Source organism: Vipera ursinii (genome assembly GCF_947247035.1).
Source record: "Vipera ursinii genome assembly, chromosome: 13".
Classification (NCBI taxonomy): Eukaryota; Metazoa; Chordata; class Lepidosauria; order Squamata; family Viperidae; genus Vipera; species Vipera ursinii.
In genome coordinates, this window is record NC_139526.1 from 13,209,763 (window position 1) to 13,235,057 (window position 25,295).

General features: G+C 42.5%; 1 protein-coding gene across 3 annotated transcripts in view; it reads right to left on the reverse strand.

The window, feature by feature from the left end:
- The window catches only part of SNX29 (sorting nexin 29), a 130,363-nt gene that overhangs the window by 5,473 nt on the left and 99,595 nt on the right, over positions 1-25,295 (reverse strand). For all 3 annotated transcript variants that reach the window (XM_083372773.1, XM_083372772.1, XM_083372774.1), the window contains one exon: positions 15,046-15,185. In XM_083372773.1, the coding sequence (XP_083228899.1) occupies positions 15,046-15,185 (140 nt within the window). The remainder of the gene's footprint in view (positions 1-15,045; positions 15,186-25,295) is intronic.

Here is a 25,295-nt window from a genome sequence, read left to right on the forward strand (position 1 = left end):
GAGATTTTTGCTCTTTTAAATTAAGCTGCCAAAAAGGAAAACCAGGAGTGTATTTTTGCAAGATTGGACTCAGCATTTGGTTCTGATGCTGATCAAAAACTGAGGTGGCTGGTTAACATTTTGTGTATGCAGATTGCCTTATCCACTCTTTTGGGGCTGGAAAAATCTTGAGGTTCCTGCATGCATGCATGCATGCATAAATAAAAATAAAATAAAATAAAATAAAATAATAAAATAAAATAAATAAAATAAAATAAAATAAAATAAAATAAAATAAAATAAAATAAAATAAAATAAAATAAAATAAAATAAAATAATAAAATAAAATAAAATAATAAAATAAAATAAAAGTAGTTCAACCAAATGCAAAATCTTTTCATTCCTCATTGCAATTGAGGTTTGCTTTCAAATATCCCGAAAACGCAGATGTCCAAGGCAAAACACAGATATCCCATTCCAAATAGAGTGGCCGTTTTCATATCCATTTTTTTTAAAAAATATTTCTGTTACGGAATAGGTAGGTAAGATGTTTCTTTTATTGCATAAAGAATGAAACAGTCAACAGCAAAACAGCACTGGGGGTTTGATTATCCCGGAGAGCCACAGCGCCGTGTTTCAAATCTGACAAAAACCAAAGTAGAAATTCTATCTCGTGTTTCAAAGCTGGAAATGTAAATTGGAACCAATGTGATTGCACCTCCTAAGTTTCCCAAGCAAAATTTCTACGGTTGCAAAAGGTTGGCTGTGGAAGCCACAAACTCTACAACCAAAAGCACTTGTAAACCTTAAATCCAAGAGGGGTATAAAGGTAAAGGTAAAGGATCCCCCGCACATGCGTGCTAGTCGTTTCCGACTCTAGGGGCCGGTGCTCATCTCCATTTCAAAGCCGAAGAGCCAGCGCTTGTCCGAGGACGTCTCCGTGGTCCTGTGGCCGGCATGACTAGACGCCAAAGACACACGGAACTCAAATTATTATTGCAGTAAGCTATTTACTGCAATTTGAGGAACTAAAGAGCCTCTTGTTGCGGGTGAAGAAGGAGAGTGCAAAACCTGGGTTGAAACTTAACATTAAGAAAACCAAGATCATGGCATCCGGCCCTCTCAATTCCTGGCAAATAGATGGGGAAGAAATGGAGGTAGTGACGGATTTTATTTTCCTGGGCTCCAAGATCACTGCAGATGGGGACCGCAGCCAAGAAATTAAGAGGCTTGCTCCTGGGGAGGAAAGCCATGACAAATCTAGACAGCACACTAAAAAGCAGAGACATCACCCTGCCAACAAAAGTGTGTACAGTCAAGGCTATGGTCTTCCCAGTTGCAACGTATGGCAGTGAAAGCTGGACCATAAAAAAGGCTGAGCGCCAAAGAATTGAGTTCCTTTGAACTATGGTGCTGGAGAAGACTCCTGCGAGTCCCTTGGACTGCAAGGCGATCAAACTGGTCAGTCCTAGAGGAGATCAACCCTGACTGCTCTTTAGAAGGCCAGATCCTGAAGCTAAAACTCAAATACTTTGACCATCTAATGAGAAGGAAGGACTCACTGGAGAAGAGCCTAATGCTGGGGAAGATCGAGGGCAAGAGAAGAAGGGGACGACAGAGAAGGAGGTGGCTGGATGGAGTCACTGAAGCAGGAGGCGTGAGCTTAAAGGGACTCCAGAAGATAGTAGAGGACAGGAAGGCCTGGAGGAACGTTGTCCATGGGGTCGTGATGGGTCGGACACGACTAACTAACAACAACAAGCTATTTAACTCAATACATATCTCCATAGTCCTTGAAGTGCTGTATGGCACAGAAAACCCTAGGGAGATACAGGGAGGGAGTGTTCAGATACAACTCTGGAAAAGCACCTTTTTTATCCCACACAAATAGAATCACTGAGCAAAGGAGTTTTGAGGGCTTTTCACCTGTAAATTATTGTTGACACAACAGGAGAAGGTTTGAAGAAGCCCCAAAGACAGACGTGTGTCTTGAATTAATTATAAACAGAATATTGCTTCAGAACAATCCCCAGAGACACAATTTCTTTCTCTTTCTCTCCGGCTCTCTCTCTCATTACAAAACTTGTGTGTGTTGTTGTTGTTTTTTCCAGTTGAAATGGCAACTTTTGAAAAGTTCCTCCTTAAAAGAAAACAGCAAAAGCTTATAAAAAGTATGACGATAAGATTCTGACAATGGGATTCAAGACCTCGTGAGGTTTTTAAGACATCCTGCATGATACCAGGATAATCAGCTTTCCACCAACCTCAGCATTTGAGGGGCTGCCACAAAGAAGGAGGGGGGTCACGTTATTCTCCAAAGCACCAGACAAGAGGCAGGACAAGAAACAATGGATGGAAACTGATCAAGGGGAAAAACAACCTGGAATCAAGGAGAAACTTCCTGACCGTGAGGACAATCAACCCGTGGAACAGCTTGCCACCAGAAATTGTGGGTGCTCTTACCACTGGAGGTTTTTAAGAAGAGGCTGGACAGTCCCTTGTTTGAGATGGTATAGTTCTCTGCTTAAGCAGAGATCTCCAAGGTCCCTTCCAGTTCTATTCTATTCTATTCTATTCTATTCTATTCTATTCTATTCTATTCATTTTTCTCCATTATTCTATTCTATTCTATTCTATTCTATTCTATTCTATTCTATTCTATTCTATTCTATTCTATTCTTCTCCATTATTCTATTCTATTCTATTCTATTCTATTCTATTCTATTCTATTCTATTCTATTCTATTCTATTCTATTCTATTCTATTCTATTCTATTCTACTCTATTCTATTCTATTCTATTCTATTCTTCTCCATTATTCTATTCTATTCTATTAATTTTCTCCATTATTCTATTCTATTCTATTCCATCCCATCCCATCCCATTCCATTCTATTCTATTTTTCTCCATTATACTATTCTATTCTATTCTGTTCTATTCTATTCTATTCTATTTTTCTCCATACTATTCTATTCTATTCTATTCTATTCTATTCTATTCTATTCTATTCTATTCTATTCTATTCTATTCTATTCTATTCTATTCTATCTTTCTCCATTATTCTATTCTATTCCATCCCATCCCATCCCATCCCATCCTATCCTATCCTATCCTATCCTATCCTATCCTATCCTATTCTATTCTATTCTATTCTATTCTATTCTATTCTATTCTATTCTATTCTATTCTATTCTATTCTATTCTATTCTGTAATTCTATTCTAATTCTATTCTATTCTATTCTATTCTATTCTATTCTATTCTATTCTATTCTATTCTATTCTATTCTATTCTATTTTTCTCCATTATACTATTCAATTCTATTCTATTCTTCTCCATTATTCTATTCTATTCTATTTTTCTCCATTATTCTATTCTATTCTATTCCATCCCATCCCATCCCATCCCATCCCATCCCATCCTATTCTATTCTATTCCATTCTTTGGTGACAGAAAGTGCTACGGATTCTGTAAACAAGAAATAGATCTTCATGGTTTCACCCCAACACATTAATGCATTTTTCAAGAATCAAAAGCAGTTTTGGAAGAGGTTTCAACACTCCTCTAGTAATCTACCCAACGCAGAGCTTTCCGCCAAGGCTAGAACGTGAGCAACAAAGCAGAATCGATTCTGCGTTCTTCTCATCTAACCAGAGAAACCGCCTGCTTCTAGTGGGATCCCAATGAGGGACTTTCTGTGTGAGAAGGGAGAGCCGCGTGCCTCCATTTTGTCTGCAGTGGCGAAGAAACTCCTGCCTGAGCAGAGGGTTGGACTAGAAGACCTCCAAGGTCCCTTTCCGCTCTGTTCTATTATGTCTACAATGCCTCCTTTTCCGTTAAGATGGACGGCAAGGGTGGCAGTGATGAGTACGCTTGATAGATTCTGAAGGCCAAGCATGAACACAGACGGCCGACTTGTTCAAAGGTCCTGCAGAACTGGAATGAGCTTCTCGTGAGCTAGCGGCTTTTTTCCATTTTTATTTTTATTCTTTTGCTGTTTTTGACAGCCGAGACTGTCCAAATTGTCTTCTTAAAACTCAAAAGAAAAGAGAGGAACTGCATTTGTTCTCCTAAGCAACGAGGAGAAGACAGTCTCCATGGGAGCCCTCTGTCTCCTCCTCTTCCTCCTTCTCCTTCTCCTTCTCCTTCTCTTCCTTCTCCTCCTCCATTAAAAGTTTCCTGACTGACAGCCTGTTTCTTCCGAACCTGCCAAACATTTGCAGCCAAATTTATTCATGGCACAGACTCAGGGCCTCGTTCTGGAAACAAGAGTTCCTAACTTGAGCGCGTCACTGTCTTTTAAGCGCAAGCCCACTGCCGCTTGCGTGATCCGGTCAGCTTTTGAGATCTTTTGGAGATGACATTCCAACCCATCGGGGCCAGAAGGAGCGGCGGGGGGGGGGGACAGAGCTTGCTTTTCCCAGCTGAAGGTGGAAGGCAGGTGGAGACATCTGTTCAGCTTTGGCCTCCACTTCGCTTTCCCAGAAAGCAGACTCTGCTTCAATATCGCAAGCTAAATAAATGGGGAGCCTTCTGCACCATCCGTTTCGCTTGCTCTTCCTCCTGAAACGTTCAGAGCATGTGTGCATCTTAAACTTGAGGACTGCCATGTGTATAACCACGACCGCTGGCAATTCCAAACGTATTTGCACGTGAGCGATTAAAAAAACCCACAAACCTCGTTTGCAACCAGACGCCAAGATTACATTTTATTTTGCATCCATACTTAATTCCGCGCAACCCCTCCTTTTTTTTTTCTTTTTCTTTTTTTAGTAAAATGCTACCAGCAGCATTCTGGAGGCTTTCTTCAGGAGCTTTTCCCCCAGGGGACTATTTCTAACTGTGACTTTTTTTTCCCTCTTCTTCCCCAAAATAACAGATGCCTCCAGGTCTGCTGCAGTTCTCAAAAAACTAAATTTGACATCTCCGGCGCGGAAAAAAAAAAAAAGGTAGAAGTTGCGTAGCGATGCCAATTTTTCTTGTTCCGTCGTCCCGGCCAGAGTTAAAATTATTCTTGGCTGCTTGTGTTTATTCAACGCTTCTGAATTTAGAGAGACCGTGCTCTTATTATTCTCCCCCAATCTCACACTCCGCTGCCTGGCTCCAAAAATCTGCTTGCGAGTTCTGTTTGCCAGCCACTTCTGCTAGGAATTAATCTGCCTGCCTCGTTTGTGGCACGGAAAATATTACGGTAACGAGGTTATCCGAGGCCTCCGCTAATAAAGTTACTCTGCAATTTTAGAGAGCATTTATAATAATTAAAACCCCCATATTCTCTAAGAACTCATTTGCTCTAATAGTAGTTCTGTTCCCCCCCTCTGCTTAAATATTCTCGGCTTTGCTGCTCACTTAAAGGACTCTCTAAAGTTTTGGATAGCATTTCCAATAACTTTAATGGGCTCTGGGTAAACTTTCTAATTAACCCTAAAGAAGAAAGATACACTGGGCTTATTTTATTTTAGACTTAGCAAACGTTAGCCAGGGGAAAACCCGTTAATGTTCCAAAGACCCATTTCTGTACTACTTATGGTGAGTTCTCTGCTGAAAATGTACGTGGTGGCTTAGCTCTTGCCCTGGGCTACTTAGGTGAAACAGTAGACCAAGATTGATGATCAGGAAAAACCACTGATTGCCAGTAAGATGGACTTGAATACAGCCCCCTTCGCGTGAGGCCCTTGGTGCTCCCCGAGCTGGGTTGTTTTCTTGTAGACTTTTCATTGCCCAACTGGGTAACATCCTCAGGGCTGACGACATGCTAGCTAGCGCTGATGATGGACCCAGATTGTTGGGGGCAATAAGCTGACTTTGTAATAATGCCGCTTGGGGGAGGTGAAAGCCCTAATAAGCAGGCATATACATAGAATGAAGGCTATTGCTAAGCACATTGGTTTGTGCTTAAATTGTAAGCCGCCCTGAGTCTTCGGAGAAGGGCGGGATATAAATGGGATTAAAATAAAAATAAATAAATGATGTTATCGAGTTGGATAAGGAAATGCCTGCAAGAAAACAACCAAACTGGGAGAGCGGCTAAGATCCCAGCGTCCTCCTGCTCCTCCTCTCCACAAGCCCAACTCCCTTCTAGCACTGATGATGTTGCCTAGTTGGGTTATAAAACATCTGCAAGAAAATCAGAGCACCAGCAATCCTAGTCCTCCTCTTCTGCACAAATGCCATTTCCTTCTAGCACTGATGATGTTACCTAGTTCGGTAATGAAACTTCTGCAAGAAAACAGCCAAGCTCAGAGAGCACCAAGGACCCACAGTCCTCTTCCTCCTCCTCCTCCTCCTCCTCCTCCTCCTCCTCCTCCTCTTCCATTCCATTCCATTCCTGATGAGGTTATCTAGGTGGGTGATGAAATGTCTGCAAGAAAGCCACCAAGCTCAGAGAGCGCCAAGGACCCCACAGCTCAACCCTGAGCTACAAATATTCTCTTTTACCAAGTAACTATCCACCAGCTTGATTAAAGCACTACTCAAACATGTGCTCATGTATATTATGACATAATACAAATTTCACACCCAGATTTCCAAAATGGCTGCTGCTTCATTTCTCTGAATGGCGTCAACTGAAGAAGCCCAGTAGACATCTCCACCACCACACATTTCCAGAATCCTTCAGATTCTGTTCTCCACAGCCCCTACACCGAGTTGTTAAATTGCAACTTTTTTTTTCTAATGGAACCCAAAGAGAAAGTTATGAAAGACCCGGGGAGTGATCAAATTACCTATTTTCATTCATTTCATATTAATGAAACTACTTGGGGAGCCACTTGTATTAAAGTCTTCATTAATTTCCACCTGAATGAAAATTAAATTACATTAAATTAAATTAAATTTAGACTTGGGTTCGCTCGCTTTGGAGGGGGGTATCCCGCGCCGCCGCCGCCACCACATGCTAAATTATTCTATGTTCTGAATAAGAGGCTAATTCGAAAGTGCTTCGTTCCAATCCCTGTCTCAAAATTACGTTCCTGGATGACTGCTGGATTAAGCTTCGATTAAAGGAAAGAGAGGAGGGAGGGGGGGGAAATGGCATTTTACAGCAAGTCAAGTCACGTTTTGGCTTCTTGCGGTGCAAATACGAGCAGCAATTCATTTTCAGAAGCACGGAGACCATCATGAATGGTTTGGATGCTAAATTCCTCACGAAGCCATCCAGATAACTTTCTTCCTGGTTCTACTTTGTTGCCTAGCATTACACATTACAGAAAAGAGCAACGAAGATGATCAGGGGACCGGAGACTAAAACATATAAGGAATGGTTGCAGGAATTGGGTAGGCCTAGTCCACAGGTCTGCAACCCGGGGCTCCAGAGCCGCATGCGGCTCTTTCAGCCGTCTCCTGCGGCTCCCAGTCCTCTGCCATGTGCAGTCAAAAAAAAAAAAAGTGGGACTAAAAAAGTTCAACCAATCAATTCAAATATGCAGGGTAGGTGCATATCTCGCCTTGGCTCCACTCTTCAGTCAAACCCTGTTCTGCGCATGCGCGCATGTACGCACACAATTTTTGCGGCTCCCAGTTTTTCCTTTTGTGAGGGAACCGGTTCCGAGTGGCTCTTTCACTGTTTCAGGTTGCTGACCCCTGGCCTAGTCTAATGAAGAGAAGGACGAGGGGTGACATGACAGCAGCCTTCCAATATCTCAGGGGCTGCCCCAAAGAAGAGGGAGTCAAGCTATTCTCCAAAGCGGCGCCCGAAGGCAGGACAAGAAGCGACGGATGAAAACTCATCAAGGAGGGAAGCAACCTAGAACTAAGGAGAAACTTCCTGACTGTTGTCACGAAATTTGGGGCTCAATCGTGGCCGTACGTTGAGGACTACCTGCCTTGCAGTTGGGCAACGGCAAATGTAATTACAATGCTAGAGACTTCAAAGCTGAAGCTGTAATGGCAACATTTTGGACCCTGAGGTTGAAACCTTTAGGAAGGCTATCAAAAATATCATTTTCACGCTCCCACCCAAAGGATCTTCTCCCTTGTCAACGCTGCTAACATCAGATGTTTTTTGCATTGACAACAGATGGAGAGGCAGCCATTTTCTTCTTTTTGCTTTTAGAGTTAGATGATGTTGGGGAGGGGGGGAATGTGCACGAGAGTCTAGCTAGACATAATAACACTGCACCTAGCGTGAGAACCAAGGTGATTGAAATAAGAGATGATAAAGAATTGGCGGGCTGGAGAGCTTGGAGGGGAAGCGCCTGTTTCAAACTAATTGGAGAATGTGATTTATGACTGTTAAATTGGAGGAGGGAATTGTGCTTTGATACTATGTGCTCAGGGGAGGGGAACTCAGATTTTGGCTTTGTCTATGTACGTGTCGATGCGATGTTCCTCGAATAAAGATTCTTTAAGGTAAACAATGCCTCAAAGTTCTTTGAAGAGTTTCATCTGTCAAAAGCGTGTCACTCCCATCAAATTCGACCGTTGAAGCTTTCTTGGGTGGCCAGATTTGCTCCTGTGAGTAAGTGTTCAACTCTGCTCTAAACATCCTTGAGTATTTTTGGAATCCAAATTCAGCCCTCTGCCTTTGTGAGCATCTTTTTACTCCCACAGGTGCGCATAACTTCATCTGTCATGAACTAATACAAATATTGCCCCGAGCTTATTCATTTCGAAGGTTGACTGAGGCGAGCGGAAGAAGCTGGCATTCAATCTTAAGCCTTTAACTATCTCCAATTACCTCTACCTGTGCGGGGATGCAGGTGGTCCTCAACTTACGACCGCAACTGGGCCCAAAGTTTCTGTTGTTGGGAGAAGGTGGTATAAAAATGGGGAAAGATACAATAAAAATGGCTTTGGTGATTCATCTTACACTGGTGAACAAACTTGGACGTACCTTTGGATGGTTTAAATTTCCTTCCTTCCTTCCCTTCCTTCCTCAATCCCCTCCCCCTCCCTCCCCCTTCCTTCCTTCCTTTCTTCCTTCTTCAATCCCCTCCCCCTCTCTCCCCCTCCCTCCCTCCCTTCCTTCCTTCCTTCCTTCCTTCCTCAATCCCCACCTCCCTCCCTCCACCTCCCTCACTCCTACCTTCCTTCCTTCCTCAATCCCCTCTCTCCCCCTTCCTTTCCTTTCTTCCTTCTTCAATCCCCTCCCCCTCTCTCCCCCTCCCTCCCTCCCTCCCTTTCTTCCTTCCTTCCTCAATTCCCACCACCTACCTTCCTTCCTTCCTTCCTTCCTTCCTCCCTCCCTCCCTCCGTTTGATTGATCTCTGAATTAACTGACCGTTGCCCAGGGTATCTATAGAGATCAACATATGTGGAAGGAACAGAGGGAGCTGACAGATCCGCAGATGTTGCTAAGTTACAGTTCCCCAAAATGTCTCACTCTGGGCCACGCTAGCTGGCATGGCCGGGCGTTTGGTTCGGCAACATCTGGAGGATCGCAGATTGTTCTTCGCCTGCCTCCTTTTCGCCCTCCAATCCCAAAGTGCGTTGCAGCGATTTCAGTCTCCCCAACCCTTTGTAATGCGCAAACAATTGCAGGCTGGCCGTAAAGAAAGAACAATTTACACAGATATCTCCCGGCTGCAGCAGCTTATAAATATTTCAGAAGGAGAAGCACGTTTTTGTTTGCTAGATATCTGCAATCTAAAGCGGTGAAGGAAGATGCTGTTTGTCCCCCATTACAAACTGATCAAATATAAGGAAACGGAAAGCGCTTCATAAAATAAAAGCCCATTTCTAATTCGCAAGAAGTTGTGGAAGGCAGAATACCTTAGCACCAGAAGAGACTGGACAGTCACCTGTCTGAGATGGCGTAGGTTCTCCTGCTTGAGCAGGGGGCTGGACTAGAAGACCTCCAGAGTCCCTTCCAGCTCTATTCTATTCTATCCTATCCTATCCTATCCTATCCTATCCTATCCTATCCTATCCTATCCTATCCTTCATTCCTATATTTTATTGTATTCTATTCTATTCTATTATTCTATTCTATTCTATTCTATTCTATTCTATTCTATTCTATTCTATTCTATTCTATTCTATTCTATTCTATTCTATTCTATTCTATTCTATTCTATCCTATCCTATCCTATCCTATCCTATCCTATCCTGTATTTCCTATCCTATCCTATCCTATCCTATCCTATCCTATCCTATCCTATCCTATCCTATCCTATCCCTATTTCCCATTCCTATTCCTATCCCTAACTCTATTTCATTCTATTCTAGGGAATTTTAGAGACACCCGTCCCAATCTGCCAGTAACCTCTTCTCCAAAGCACCTGAAGGAAGGACAAGAGGCAACGGATGGAAACTAGTCAAGGAAAGAACCGACCTAGAACTAAGGGGAAATTTCCTGATAGTTTGAACAATTAACCAGTGGAGAACAGCTTGCCTCCAGGAACTGCGGGTGCTCCATCACTGGAGGTTTTGAAGAAGAGATCGGACAGCCATTTTGTCTGAAATGGTGTGGGGTCTCCTGCTTGAGCAGGGGGTTGGACTAGATGACCTCCCGGGTCCCTTCCCACTCGGTTATTCTGTTCTCCAGACAACCAGCACACTTTGGCTGTGTTCTCCAGCCTTCTCCTTAACCTCAGTATTGTGACTCTGAAACTTTCCTTGCCTGCCTTTTCAGATTCTTCCAGATGCTCCAGCTAAAAGCCGCCCCCACCTCACTCCACCACCATCCACCCCCGGGTTCAAGAGCTGATCCCACGACTTTCTCAGCTTTTTTTTTGACCTCCGGCTCTGGAATGGCTTTGGAATTTGCTTTGCGGTTGCTAGTGAGACCCGCGGCTCTTTAAAGAACCATGCAATTAATTTCCTCGTGAATGCTAACGGTTGGGTTTGGGGCCATGGGCTGTGCAGAGCCGTTCAGAAAGTCTGAGTGGAGCCCTTATTAAAGGAAGGGATTCAGCCAATAGCTTCAGGGGCCTTCCGGGCAGGGAGAACTGCCTCAAAAGCAGGGCTGCCTGTGGATAAACGTCTCCCACGTGCTGCCAAATCAGGTGGGAGGAGGAAAAACTGCAAGGTGTGTGCGAAAATGCACTGAGCGTGGTGCACTAAGCCGGCCACTAGAACAAAGCCTCATGTGTGCTTGGTGTGTTTCTGTAATCTGCAAAGCTAGCCGTGTCGTTTGCTAACCCTAATTCAGGGTTTATGGGCGGCATGAACTCAAGCAACATAGAATCAAATGGAATTTAAGCAAAGTTTTCATAATAGCTCCTTTCCACCTTGTTACTTCAGGTTACCTGAACATCATTATCAGGGGAAGGAGTAGGGGAAGGGGAAGGAAAGGAGGAAAGGAAAGGAAAGGAAAGGAAAGGAAAGGAAAGGAAAGGAAAGGAAAGGAAAGGAAAGGAAAGGAAAGGAAAGGAAAGGAAAGGAAGAGGAAAGAAAGAGGAAAGAAAGAGGAAAGATGAGGAAGGGAAGGGAAAGGAAAGGAAAGGAAAGGAAAGGAAAGGAAAGGAAAGGAAAGGAAAGGAAAGGAAAGGAAAGGAAAGGAAAGGAAAGGAAGAGGAAGAGGAAAGATGAGGAAGGGAAGGGAAGGGAAAGGAAAGGAAGGGAAAGGAAAGGAAAGGAAAGGAAAGGAAAGGAAAGGAAAGGAAAGGAAAGGAAAGGAAAGGAAAGGAAAGGAAAGGAAAGGAAGAGGAAAGATGAGGAAGGGAAGGGAAGGGAAGGGAAGGGAAGGGAAAGGAAAGGAAAGGAAAGGAAAGGAAAGGAAAGGAAAGGAAAGGAAAGGAAAGGAAAGGAAAGGAAAGGAAAGGAAGAGGAAAGAAAGAGGAAAGAAAGAGGAAAGATGAGGAAGGGAAGGGAAAGGAAAGGAAAGGAAAGGAAAGGAAAGGAAAGGAAGAGGAAGAGGAAGAGGAAAGATGAGGAAGGGAAGGGAAGGGAAAGGAAAGGAAAGGAAGAGGAAGAGGAAGAGGAAAGAAAGAGGAAAGATGAGGAAGGGAAGGGAAGGGAAGGGAAAGGAAAGGAAAGGAAAGGAAAGGAAAGGAAAGGAAAGGAAAGGAAAGGAAAGGAAAGGAAAGGAAAGGAAGAGGAAGAGGAAGAGGAAGAGGAAAGATGAGGAAGGGAAGGGAAGGCAAGGCTGGGTGGACTATACTGACCAAGGGGTTAATAATAATTTTAATGTGCCATTGAAAACAATTAACAGGCTAAATCAATGCAAGGAAATTAATGCAATACCATTCCTCCTAAGGCTTTTGGTGAAATAATTCCTAGAAGGGAATATATAAAGTAAAAAAAAGAAAGAAAGATAACTATTCCTTGGAGAAATGACAGCCCAAAATATTTCAGAGCCCTATCTTAGTCAATCTGGCAGGCATTTAACCCCAAATGGGCTCTTCCCTTGCCGTACCCCATCTTTGGACTTGCCCAGGACAGCTCGTCAAGGTACAGTGTCCCTCAACCTTAGCAACTTTTAAGATGTGTGGACTTCAACTCCCAGAATTCCCCAGCCAGATGACAACTCTGGGCTACCAACTCTGCATCCATACCGAGAAATACATTGGGATCCAGAGAGATGTTCCTGCTCACTGATAATCTTCTTCTCCAGTGAGAGGCAAAAATCCTATCCAATACTTGGAAAGGCAGGAAAGGCATTGATCTAAGTGGAAAACCACTGATTAGAAAAAGCTGGAATAAAACCAGTTAATCCATTGCCGTCGCCCAGTTTGCAGCCACAAGCCCAGAATATCCAAAGCGTGCTCTGCCTTGAGGTAAAAATCCGTCACGTTTTCCAGCCAAGATCGCTTCAGGCTGGAGACAAACAAGAAGGAATACATCGAGATTTACAAAGAGAAATCAAGGTTTCAAGGTTGACTCAGCCTTCCGTCCTTCCGAAGTTAGGTAAAATGAGGACCCAGATTGTTGGGGGCAATAAGCTGACTTTGTAATAATGGGGCCCCCCGAAAGCCCTAATAAGCAGGCATATACACAGAATGAAGGCTATTGCTAAGCACATTGATTTGTGCTTTAGATTGTAAGCCACCCTGAGTCTTCGGAGAAGGGCGGGATATAAATGGGATTAAAATAAAAATAAAATAAAATAATTGGCAAATTGGGGCTTTCCGCAGAAATCAGGATTCTCGGGTGGGACACAAGATATTGAGAGGCAGCTTGTTATAAACAACAACAACAACAACAACTCATTCACATATTTATACATTGCTCGGTTTTAAAGGGAAAGCCGTATATATATATATATATATATATATATATATATATATATATATATATATATATATATATATATATATGAACAACTTGAAGATTATAGGGAAATTCGTTTGCCAGGAAACACCAGCTGACGGGGGCTAAGAAGTGCATCTTAAAACACCCCTCCCTGTCCTTTTGGGGAGTCAAACTTCTGTTTCTACAGACTGCCTTCAAAAAAAAACACACAAAAAAAACCCGACTCTATTCTTCAGCCAAATGATTTTGCCGGCACAAATGTGCTACGGGGAACAGAGCGTTCCAATTAAAGACGTGGAAAAGGTGAGGATTTTCACCTTGCTGTACCTTCTTCCAAGGGACTGTCCGTTAGATTTATAGCTCACCTTTCCTCCTGGTCACCTGTGGGTAGCCTGGCTCACTTAAAACCATTAATCACTTGGAAGATACCAAAAAATACCCACCCACAAATGTATTAAGTATGCAAATAGCTACAGAATGCAGGTAGTCAATTGTCTAATGACAGTCAGTCGCAGAGAGCAGAGTATCCGTTGTTAAGCAATGCGGTCATAAAGGAGAACCGCAATGCTTAGCGACAGTAATCCCTGGCTTTTCCTTTGCCATTGTTACGTGAATGCAATGTCATTAAGAGAGCTACATTCCTGCTGGTTTCTCACAGCCGGTGGAAAGTTGCAAGTCCCAGGGCCACAGGCCGGTATGGGATGAGGTAGGACAGCGGTCCCCAACCTTTATAGCTTAATGGCCTGGCCGGGGGGGTAGGGGGGAAGGGAACTGGGCTGTGTGAGCAATGGGCCTGTGTGCGCATGTGTGCGTGCACACCAGCCCGCCGCTCACGTAAGTCAAATTGTGTGCGCTGTGCATGTGGGCTGGCACACCGCTTGCGTAGGTCACTTTAGGTGCCCATGCACCAGCCCTGGGCTTGCCCTGGCCCGGTTCTGAACGGGCCGCGGCGCAGGGGTTGGGGGACCCCTGATGTAGGAGACGACTGGGATGAACCTGAGGGAGGAGTCAAACACATCATCAGTCAGGAGTCCCTTCGCGTTCACAAGAGATCCAAGTCCAGCCCGCCATTCCTTCTAGCCTCATCTACCGCCAACACGCTTTGACTGTTAGTAGCTCAGATTCTTGTAGAGAGCGTAATCTTGCAATCAAATCTTTTTTCCCCACGTGAGCTGCCTGGGTCTTCTGATTTCCTTGGTGCTTGGCAGATACGCGTGCGAGTCGGAGGGGGGCACGCAGGGGCGTGCAAGGAAGGTGCGGCGCGGGTTGGGGAGCGAGCACGGAGGCGCGTCAGTGGTCGGCGTGGTATAACCTTTCCAGTGTCCCGCGGTCACGTGATTGCCATTTGTGGGCTTCACAAGAAGAAGCGGAGCTAATGAAAAAGGCGTAAAATCGTAAGGCGCAGTTCGGCGAAGATTCATTAATGCCCCACAGTGATTCGCTTAACGTTCGAAGGGGAAATAAGGTCATAAGCCCACTGAAATCGCATGACATTTTGCCCTTAGCGATGCCGTTGCCAGTCTTGATTTGGCCGCTAAGTGAGGACAGCTTTCAGTTTCATAGTTGGGCTGAAAAAGAGGATCTTCCCACACTCCTAAGGTCTATTTCCAATGCTGTTCCTCCAAACGGATAGCTATTTCCCCCCCCCTTACAATTCTATTCATCGCAAAAAGATTTATTTACTGCTATCAATGCGATCTAATCACACTTCAAGTGAAGTAGCGCTGTTGATGTTGTTTTTAAAATCCTTTTCTCTCTCTCTCTCTCTCAAAAAAAGGCTTAAACCTTTTTGTGCTGGATGAAGAATGTTTCTTAAATCACACTCCAAGTTGTGACAACCTTACCGAAGCCCTCCCCTTTATAAATTACAGAAGAAAGAAAAATAACCACTCTGGTGCCGCGTTAAACAATCCATCCTTTCGAGAGGTACTTACACAAAAAAGGGCATCAGTTGGATGAGTGTCTCTTTTTTGGGGTTGGCAATGAATTCTGGCAGAGTCTGGATGACTTTGTTCATCACGTTTCTTAAGTAGTTCTGTAACTGCTTCCGTCGCTCCTCCACAAACTTTGCATCCTAATGGGAGGGAGGAGAGAAGAGAAAGCAGATCAGCATGCCTGAATTTCCCACGGTAATATGTCCGTCCTTTGTACAAGCAAGAAAAGCTCCACTGGAGACAAAGTGGCAATCAAAGGCCAGGCAGCCTACTGGAGTCCAGATGTTCTGAACTGCAACTCCCCATGGCATCATTGGCCACTGGACGTTATCATTCAACAACAGCTGGAGGGTCACGGATATTCTAGACATGTAAGAGAAGGACAGGCAGAATCTGGGAGCAGAGTCAAGAGAGGACTTAGCCTGGCACCATTACATTCCCATCATCACATTCCCTTTTGAATTACGTTGAGCACCAATTTAATGCTGATCATTGGTTGACTAGATTTTTGTGTGGAGGCAGGAGCAATGAATCAGCTTAACTGGAACTTGACGTACCGTCCTGATTCTTCACGCCCGACAGTTCCCACATAAGAAACAGAACACATCAGAACTCGACGGTATGCAGCAAGCGAAACAATGGCTCGCTCTGGGGGTGGTTTTGCCAAAAATCGGAAGCAAGGGTCACTTTGGGCCAAAACGGGATTGCCGGATGCTGCAAACGGCCGTAAATGGGGTTGTGTTGTGGAGCACCCGAAGTTCAGTAAAATGAAGAAGGCCAGATCGTCAAAACGTAATTCCTCTTTTCCAGGCCAGTCACCACTTCAAACAGGGCTTAAAGCGATCGGTCGGAAGCCGAGGACTATCGGGGAAAATGCAGCATGGCGAGTCTGAAGAAAACGTTAGCTGATTTGGAAAAAAATAAACAACCCCTCATCTTGCTGTTCAAAATCAGTTTCACATCCTCTCCTCCAACCTTTATTTATTTATTTATTTAAAGAAAAACACAATACTATCCAGCCAAGGGCTATGCTTACATTGGCATAAACTAGGGCACCGCCACTAATATTAGGGCACCGCCGCTAATATAAGCCTCTTCCAATTTAATTCCCAAGTTCTTCCGCTTGACAGAATATCAGAAACAAGAAACCTCTGGAAAAAAAAAGCCCAAGGATGGGAAAATGCTGGGAGCAGCTTAGGGAAGTTTTTAACAACTTGCAGACTGCCCACGGCTTTCTGCAGACAGCTGCGCAGCTGACCTGGGAGAAGCTCCGCCAGAGGCGGTGATGGTTGCATAGACAAAGGCATGCTTTAAAACCTGGGTAACACCAAAAGCCCAAGGAAAAAAAAAATCTCACACCGGCTCTTCCCTAATTGACTGTGGCAGTGTTCCTCCACCTCAGCAACTTTGAAGACCTGTGGACTTCAACTCCCAGAATTCCCCAGGCACCGAACCTAGTTTTTAATCTGCATTCTGAAAAGTATAATTCGTGTTCGGTGCTAAAATTTGGAGGGGGTAAAAAAAAACTGTCTCTCTCAGGTCAAGGGGAGAAATGCTTTTCGGAAGCGGGAGACTGCTAATTCCTTGTAACAGACCGGTGTCACTGCAGATTTAGCGTGACGTGCAAAACTGGCGGGTACAACGTTAAAGATTTATAGGGGTTTAGCGTGAAGATATGAAAAATCTGACTCGGGCTGGCATTTTTTTCTTTTTCCTCCATATAATATCCAGGAATAATGATGGGGCCATTAAAGCAGTCCTTAATTTTTTAATAGTTATCTCTTGGAAAACTTTTTTTTAGAACTGTTTAAAACACCAGTAGACCTAATTCTACAACCCAACTGTTTGGTCAGAACAACAGCAGACCCTGGACCATCCCAAGTAAATCTTAATATTGTTCTAAAACAATGGAGCCAGGAACTGTCATACGTCAAGGCACTACATGACCAGATTCGATTTTATGACCATTGGCCCCCAGGGGGAGGGCGTTCTCTGTGGGCGCGCCGGATTAAATGGAACCATCTTCCGGTTGAGCTCCGGATGGCGCCCGACCTCCGCTCCTTCCGGCGCGACATAAAGACTTACCTGTTCGAACAAGCCGGCCTGGCCTGATGGGTGATGGGTTTGGGTTTTTATTGCTTTTTATGTATTTTAACTTATTGTTATAGTTCTTGGGCATCTTGTTTAATCTCTTTTAATTTTTGTATTCTTGTCTTTTAACATGTATTGCCCTGTTCACCGCCCTGAGTCCTTCGGGAGAAGGGCGGTATACAAATAAAATTATTATTATTATTATTATTATTATTATTATTATTATTATTATTATTATTATTATTATTATTATTATTGGAATAGAATAGAATGGAATGGAATGGAATGGAATGGAATAGAATAGAATAGAATAGAATAGAATAGAATAGAATAGATGCAATGGAGAATGGAATGGAATGGAATGGAATGGAATGGAATAGAATAGAATAGAATAGAATAGAATAGAATAGAATAGAATAGAATAGAATAGAATAGAATAGAATAGAATAGAATAGAATAGAATATATGATATGGAATGGAATGGAATGGAATAGAATAGAACAGAACAGAACAGAACAGAACAGAACAGAATAGAATAGAAAATATGATATGGAATGGAATGGAATGGAATGGAATGGAATGGAATGGAATGGAATAGAATAGAATAGAATAGAATAGAATAGAATAGAATAGAATAGAATAGAATAGAATAGAATAGAATAGAATAGAATAGAATAGAATAGAATAGAATAGAATATATGGAATGGAATAGAATAGAATAGAATAGAATAGAATAGAATAGAATAGAATAGAATAGAATAGAATAGAATAGAATAGAATAGAATAGAATAAAAAAAGGAATAGAATAGAACAGAACAGAACAGAACAGAACAGGACCTTGCAGGTCTTCTAATCCAGCCCTCTGCTCAAGCAGGAGAACCTATACTGTCTCAGACAGGTGAATGTCTAGTGCAGATCTGTACACTGGAGAAGCAAAACAACCACTTCACAAACGCAGGGCACAACATAGGGGAACAAGCCCATCAGGACAAGATTCAGCAGTCCATCTGCATTTGAAAGACAAAAAGCCACTCTTTGGAAGACAGCAAAGCCGACCTTCGGGACAGAGAGGACCACTTGATTTAAAAGAGGGGGTCAAGGAGGCCATCTCCATTAAAACTGAGCAGCCCTCCCTCAACAGAAGGGGAGGGGCCCATTTCTCCAGTTTACAACACGGCCGCTCCAAGAAGGCTCCACACCCCTTTGCACTACTCAGGTGATCCCCGTGGGCACAGATAAACCTCCAAGCGGCCTCGGTGACGCTCAGAAAGAGTGCTAAGGAGCAGAGGGCTGCAAAGGAATGTAAATCCTTCCCATTCCCCCACCATCCTGTCGGAGGTGAAGAAGCTTCTTGGCTGAGAAGCGAAAGGTCTTCAAGGAAAAACAAAGAAAGTCCAGTGGCCTCTTGCCAAAACGACCCCTGGGACTACCGATCTTAAGCGGAGGACTTCAAGTTGAGGTGTCCATGCGTGTGTAAATATAAAACTGCAAACATGTGCAACTCGCCTGCCTGATATCTAAGTACATATTTCGACAGCAACCCAAACGACTTCTGAAGTACGAAGCAACAAATTGTTAATTGCTCCGAAGAGGCCTATATAAAAGTATTGCTAGACAATATTGCTCAGATGCGTGCAGCTTTTTCTTATTGTCAGCTTAAACACACACACACACACACACACACCTCAGGGAGATCTGGCTGCTCAATGAACAGGAAACCTTCACAGGCCCATTTAATGATTTTCGCAAGAAATCGTTATTCGGGGAGCTTTTAAGCACATCAATCAAAATATTAACAGGGAACGTGACAGAGCAGATTCCGTTTTAGAAAGCAACGGCTTTGATTTTTGCAGTCCTCGATTTACAACCATTTGTTGAATGACTGTTGGAAGTTAGGACAGGGCTAAAAAAAAGGGGGGGGACCTACAACCGGTCCTCACACTTGACAACCATCACAAAAGTTCTCACGGCGTGTGATCAAAATGTGGGTCCGTGGCATCCGGCCTGTTTTCACGTCAGTTGCAATGTCCCGCGATCGCCGTTTGCAATCTTCCCATCAATGGAGGAAGCTGGATTTGCTTAACAACCACGCAGTTCGCTTAACAACCACGGGGTTCACTTAACCGTAGCGGCAAAAACGTCATAAAATTGGGCGCAGCTTGTTTAAGAACTGTCTCGCTTAGCAACAGAAGTCGTACGTCAAGGGCTACCTGTACGGAAACTGACCCTGATTTTCAGAAAAGTCTTTTGGGAGGATGGGGAAAGGGTGCTGTGCCCTCAAAAAGCTTTTCCTGCCTGCGCAGCGGGTTGGACTAGATGACCTCCAGGGTACCTCCCGAAATTATTGTTGTTGCTGTTGTTGCTGTTACCACCTTTCGTTTGATTTTTCTGAGAATAGAGAGAGAGTTTCTTTCTTTGGCTCTTGTTTAGCTCTTCAAATGGGACTCAAAACTTTCACCAGCCCCAGAAGTATTTGCAAACTGCACTTGGTTTGTTGAACAGCTAGAGCCGAGACATTGCGGGGTGCTTCTAAACGTGTCTCGGGAGCACGTCAGGCTGACCCGAATACCACGGGGGGTCCACGATTCAGATTCAAAAACACAAGATGCTGGTGGATTATTCAGCAATTCTAATTGAAACTCCTAACGTGGAAGAAGACAGCGTTGGGGTCCCTGTATATGAATTTCCCCATCTTAGCCTCTAGAAAGGAATAGCCTATCTTTTTTTCTGACTTTTTTCTGTCTTTGTCATCTATCTATTTATCTATCTGTCTGTCTGTCTGTCTATCTCTCATCTATATCTCTCATTTAATTTATCTATCATCTATCTAAACTATCAATCATATACTCTATCATCTAATCTTGTAATCGACCCTATCTATCTATCATCTATCATCTCATCTATATCATCTAATTTATCTCATCTATCATCTATCTAAACAATCACATACTCTATCATCTAATTACCTATCTACCTATCTACCTATCTCTCTGTCTGTCTGTCTGTCTATCTATCTATCTACCTCTCTCTCTCTCTCTGTCTATCTATCTATCTATCTATCTATCTATCTATCTATCTATCTATCTATCTATCTATCTATCTATCTATCTCCTGCCTTTATTACTTTCATAAATTACTCAAGATGGTGAACATATCCAAAACAGCTTCCTTCTCCTATTTTCCCCACAGTAACAAGCCTGTAAGATGAGTTAGGCTGAGAGAGAAAGATTGGCCCAAAATCACCCAACTGGATTTCATGGCTAAGGCAGGATTAGAACGCACAGTCTCCTAGTGATTGGCCCAAGTTAGCCCAGCCAGTCTCCAGGCACAATACAGGACTAGAACTCACAGTCTCCCAGTTTCTAGCCTGGTACCTTAACCACTAGACCAAAGAGGGACAAGCTCAGACCTGGGTCCTTGTCAAGGTCAACTATAACAATGTTTTCCAAAATTTGGCAACTTCCAGGTGTGTGGAAATCAACTTCCAAGACTCACAACGATGTCCAGGTTGGCTGTGGAATTCTGGGATTTGAAGTCCACCCCATCTGGAAACTGCTACAGTTGAGAGACACAAAGCTAGAACATCTCCATTCCTCCTAAGAACTGAAATTCCCATTTGATTAAAATGGGGAAAAAATATCCATTCATAGGTAGAGCAAGCAGTTTTGAATGGTTTGGCCAGCAAAGCAGCCGAAAATGCAAAGTTCACCAAACTTCCTTGATCTTCTAAAAAAAAGTCACAGAATTACACAGGAACTCCCCACCCAACCACCTTTTTGCTAAGCTGGAGCTTCAAAGTTATTTCAGCTTGCCCTTTTGCAAAACATCCTCTCTTTTCACCTTCTCAGGTAACCACAAAGAATTGACCAAGCCAATGTTCTCTCGAGTCATTTTTAGCACGGCTATAAATACCTCACTCAATGGGATCCCCCCGCCTGCTTTGCTCAAGTTTCGATCTGAAATCCTTGGGGATTCTGTGTGTCCTTGAGAAAAAGCAAGAGAAAGTCCCGGGAAACCAAATTAGATGGAATATATTAGCAGAGGAGCAGAAAAAAAAATAATAAGCAGGGTTTTCTCTTCGGCATCTGCTCGTGTGCACAAGCTTAAATCTTCGGGCCCTTTGGGTGAAAAATGTCAAAAGCGTATCTCAAAATGAAAACTGAATTTTACCTTTAACTCAGTACTTGTAACTAATCATGCACATTATGCAATTAAAAAGGTCAGCGTGCAAACACAGAGGTCTATGCTTTGTAATGCTATTAGCCAGAGAAATATAATTGGGGGAACTAAGGACTTTATGTGGTCATCAGCTTCTCGAATGGAATTGTTTCTTTATGTCGCCTACTGAAATTCCAGCGCTGACTGGTTGGCTGAGCCATCATGGGATTTGTTTGATTCTGGCTTGCCGGGGCGAATGGACCCAGTTACTGTGGTTAATAAACCATGGATTGCACTTTAATGCTATATACAAGCCCTTAGGGTTTATTCAGCAAACTGTTCTTAACACAAAACATGGTAGAACGTGACTTGCCAGCTTGCCATCATGGAAAAGGATCAGTCTCAATCCTTTTTTGCGGTTAGGCTTTGACAGGGAATGGTTGGTATCCAGTCCAGGTGTCAGCAACCTACTCTTCAGATATGTCTGGGGTGCAACTGAGTCCATCAGGAATAGGGCGGTATATAAATTCAATAAATAAATAGATAAATAAATAGATAGATAAATAAATAAATAAATAAATAAATAAATAAATAAATAAATATCCTAAGCCACTATGTGCACATTATGATCTATAGTAAGGAATTGTGGGAATTATGTTTCCAATCATAGGGAGGGTATCAGGTAATCTGTATTTTATTTATTTATTAATTAAGAAAATTTATATGGCTGTCCAACTCCCAATGACTCCAGATGGCTTACAGTGATGAAACCCCAGTACAAAACCCAATAAAACCCCATTTTCTTGGCAACAACAATCAAAACAACTATTTGATGGGCTCTGCATCACCCTGGGATTCCTCAGCCTGTTGGCAAGACCATGTCTTTGGGTGCTTTCGAAAATGAGGGCCAATTTTATCTCTGCAAGGACGATGTTCCACAGGAAGGGAGCCACCACGGAGACGGCCCTTCTTCTTGGTCCTACTAGATGGACCTCCTTAAGACCAGACCCATAACATTCCCTGCCTCCCTGCTTTGATAGGTTGGACAGATAAAACTAGAAAAATGGGGCCAGGTTATTTGTGATCTTTCAAATAAGCTGGCCCCTGTTTAATCAAAGGATCCAAGGACATAGGAGCAATCTGATTCCTTCCAAAGGTTTGGGATTGAATCTCCCCTGATAACTTCTCATTAACCCTTTTGGTTGGGCTCGAAGAGAAGGTGATTGCAAACTTTGTCAAAGCACTTTGTATCTCTTCCTCGGGTCATCCATAATTTCTGCCTCAGCCTTGAGCAGCTACAGAAATCCCAGTGCTTAGAAAGCTTCATCCTGATGGCGGCGTTGTCCGCCAATTCGTTTACCATCTTTTGATCTTTTCTTTCCCCCCCCCCAGCCTCCATCGCAGGAAATGTTATGGGAGCAAGTTTTAGTCAAGCTTTTATCAGCCGCCATTATTTAAAACAACAAAGTGGGGTGAGATACTGCTCCAACATAAGCGATGTAATTTTATCCTCTTATTTCACAATCGATCTGCAAAATGTTTTCTCAGAATAAGTCTCTCAAGTGGCTAATCTACTGTCAGCACTTAGTGTGATAAAAGAGTTTTACTGGGTTGCATTTCCTTGTTTTGAAGCTCCAGCATTTATATATATATATATATATATATATATATATATATATATATATATGTATATGTATATGTATATGTATATGTATATGTATATGTATATGTATATGTATATGTATATGTATATGTATATGTATATGTATATGTATATGTATATGTATATGTATATGTATGTATATGTATGTATATGTATATATGTGGATCCTTGGTTGTATATATATATGTATATATATATATATATATATGGTGTGTATATATATGGTGTGTGTGTGTGTATATATATGGTGTGTGTGTGTGTGTGTATATATATATGGTGTGTGTGTGTATGTATGTATATATATATATATATATATATATATATATATATATATATATATATATATATCCACAGGCAGTAGTCACAACAGTGACAGCTCATATTTGTGTAAATATATATATTCTGCTGGACACGGGAGCAGAAATTCTAGAAAGAACAATTAAAGTAATTGCTTATTACCAAAGATTGCAAAGCCCGTATCCATAAATCAACAACTTCAAAACTGCTTTTCCGAAAGGTCGGAAAAGTGACTGTATTCATAAATCAAAACCTTAAATATCGATTCATACACTTCAAAAAAGAATTCACGTTTGGAAAGTTTTGTTAACTTTCTACCTTGGGGAAATTTGCAACCGTGGTGTTGTTGTTTTTTTCTTTTCCTTCTTCTAAAACAATAATAATAATAATAAAATCTGTTCACGATTGTTACCGTTTTTGACCTGTGATGGGTACAGATCGTCCTTCCTCCCTAACAAAGCCACTGAGAAAGAATGATTCATATGCAATCAGCCCTGGTTCGAATCTCAGATGGGTATAGCTGGCTGATGACGACTAACAAGTCAGAAATGCATCTCAGTTTCCCTTTAATTCTTTGTTAGTAATTTACACAAATATATGAATTGTCCGGTGTGACTACTGCCTGTTCGATAGCCTTCAAGATAGGCTGAAAACAGGAAATAAAGATTTGCCCCATGTTTGGGGCCTAGCAAGGTAATCTAAATAGTTAACAATAATAATAATAATAAAATCTGTTCACGATTGTTACCGTTTTTGACCTGTGATGGGTACAGATCGTCCTTCCTCCCTAACAAAGCCACTGAGAAAGAATGATTCATATCAAGGCCGCTGAATTGCAACAGCCCACCACGCAAGGCAGAAACTGTCATTCATGCTTTGCTCTTCCTGAACAGAACATCCACATTCAAATTGAAATGAGTTTCCTGTTAAAATATTCAACCTTAACCTCTGCTTTCCGGAGCCAGTCTTCTTTTAGAAGCGGGGTGGGGGGGAAATAACATTCCATTATCATGAACCTGAATACGTTGGATTGGAAAAAAAATTGATTCCGTGAAAAGAAGCGACATCTGACTTTGCTGTGTGTAAATAATACATCCATGTTTTCACAGAGGTAACATTTCCTACAAGCTCAGCAGCCCGCAAAGATCAGCTGTGGCACAAAGAGTTACCAGGGGAGGCTGACCTTCGTTCACAAGACCCTGGTTCTTCCTAAAGGAAGTGATAAACAGAGCCTTGGTGGAGCAGTGGGCTAATGCCTCCTTAAGTAACACCAGCTGCCTGCAATTAGTGCAGGTTCGAGTCCCACCAGGCTCAAGGTTGACTCAGCCTTCCATCCTTCCCAGGTAGGTAAAATGAGGACCCAGATTGTTGGGGGCAATTAAGCTGACTTTGTAATAATGCCGCTTGGGGTGTGTGTGAAAGCCCTAATAAGCCGGCATATACATAGAATGAAGGCTACTGCTAAGCTTGTAAGCCGCCCTGAGTCTTCGGAGAAGGGCGGGATATAAATGGAATTAAAATAAAATAAATAAATAAATAATGACGGGTATGAAGCTGGACAGGCTCCACTAGGAAAGATCGTTGCCTGGCTGGACTGGGAAGTTTTGTTTTTATATATATACTGCTCAAAAAAATAAAGGGAACACAAGATAAGAAATCCTACTATTAAGTACAGTACATTGTGTTGTTTAAGTGTTCCCTTTATTTTTTTTGAGCAATATACATCTACATCTACATCTACATCTACATCTACATACATACATACATACATATATATATATATATATATATATATATATATATATATATATATATATATATATATATATATATATATATATATATACTATATATATATATATATATATATATGTGTGTGTGTGTGTGTGTGTGTGTGTGTGTGTGTGTGTGTGTAAATTACTAACAAAGAATTAAAGGGAAACTGAGATGCATTTCTGACTTGTTAGTCGTCATCAGCCAGCTATACCCATCTGAGATTCGAACCAGGGCTGATTGCATATGAGGCAGTGTTATAACACTG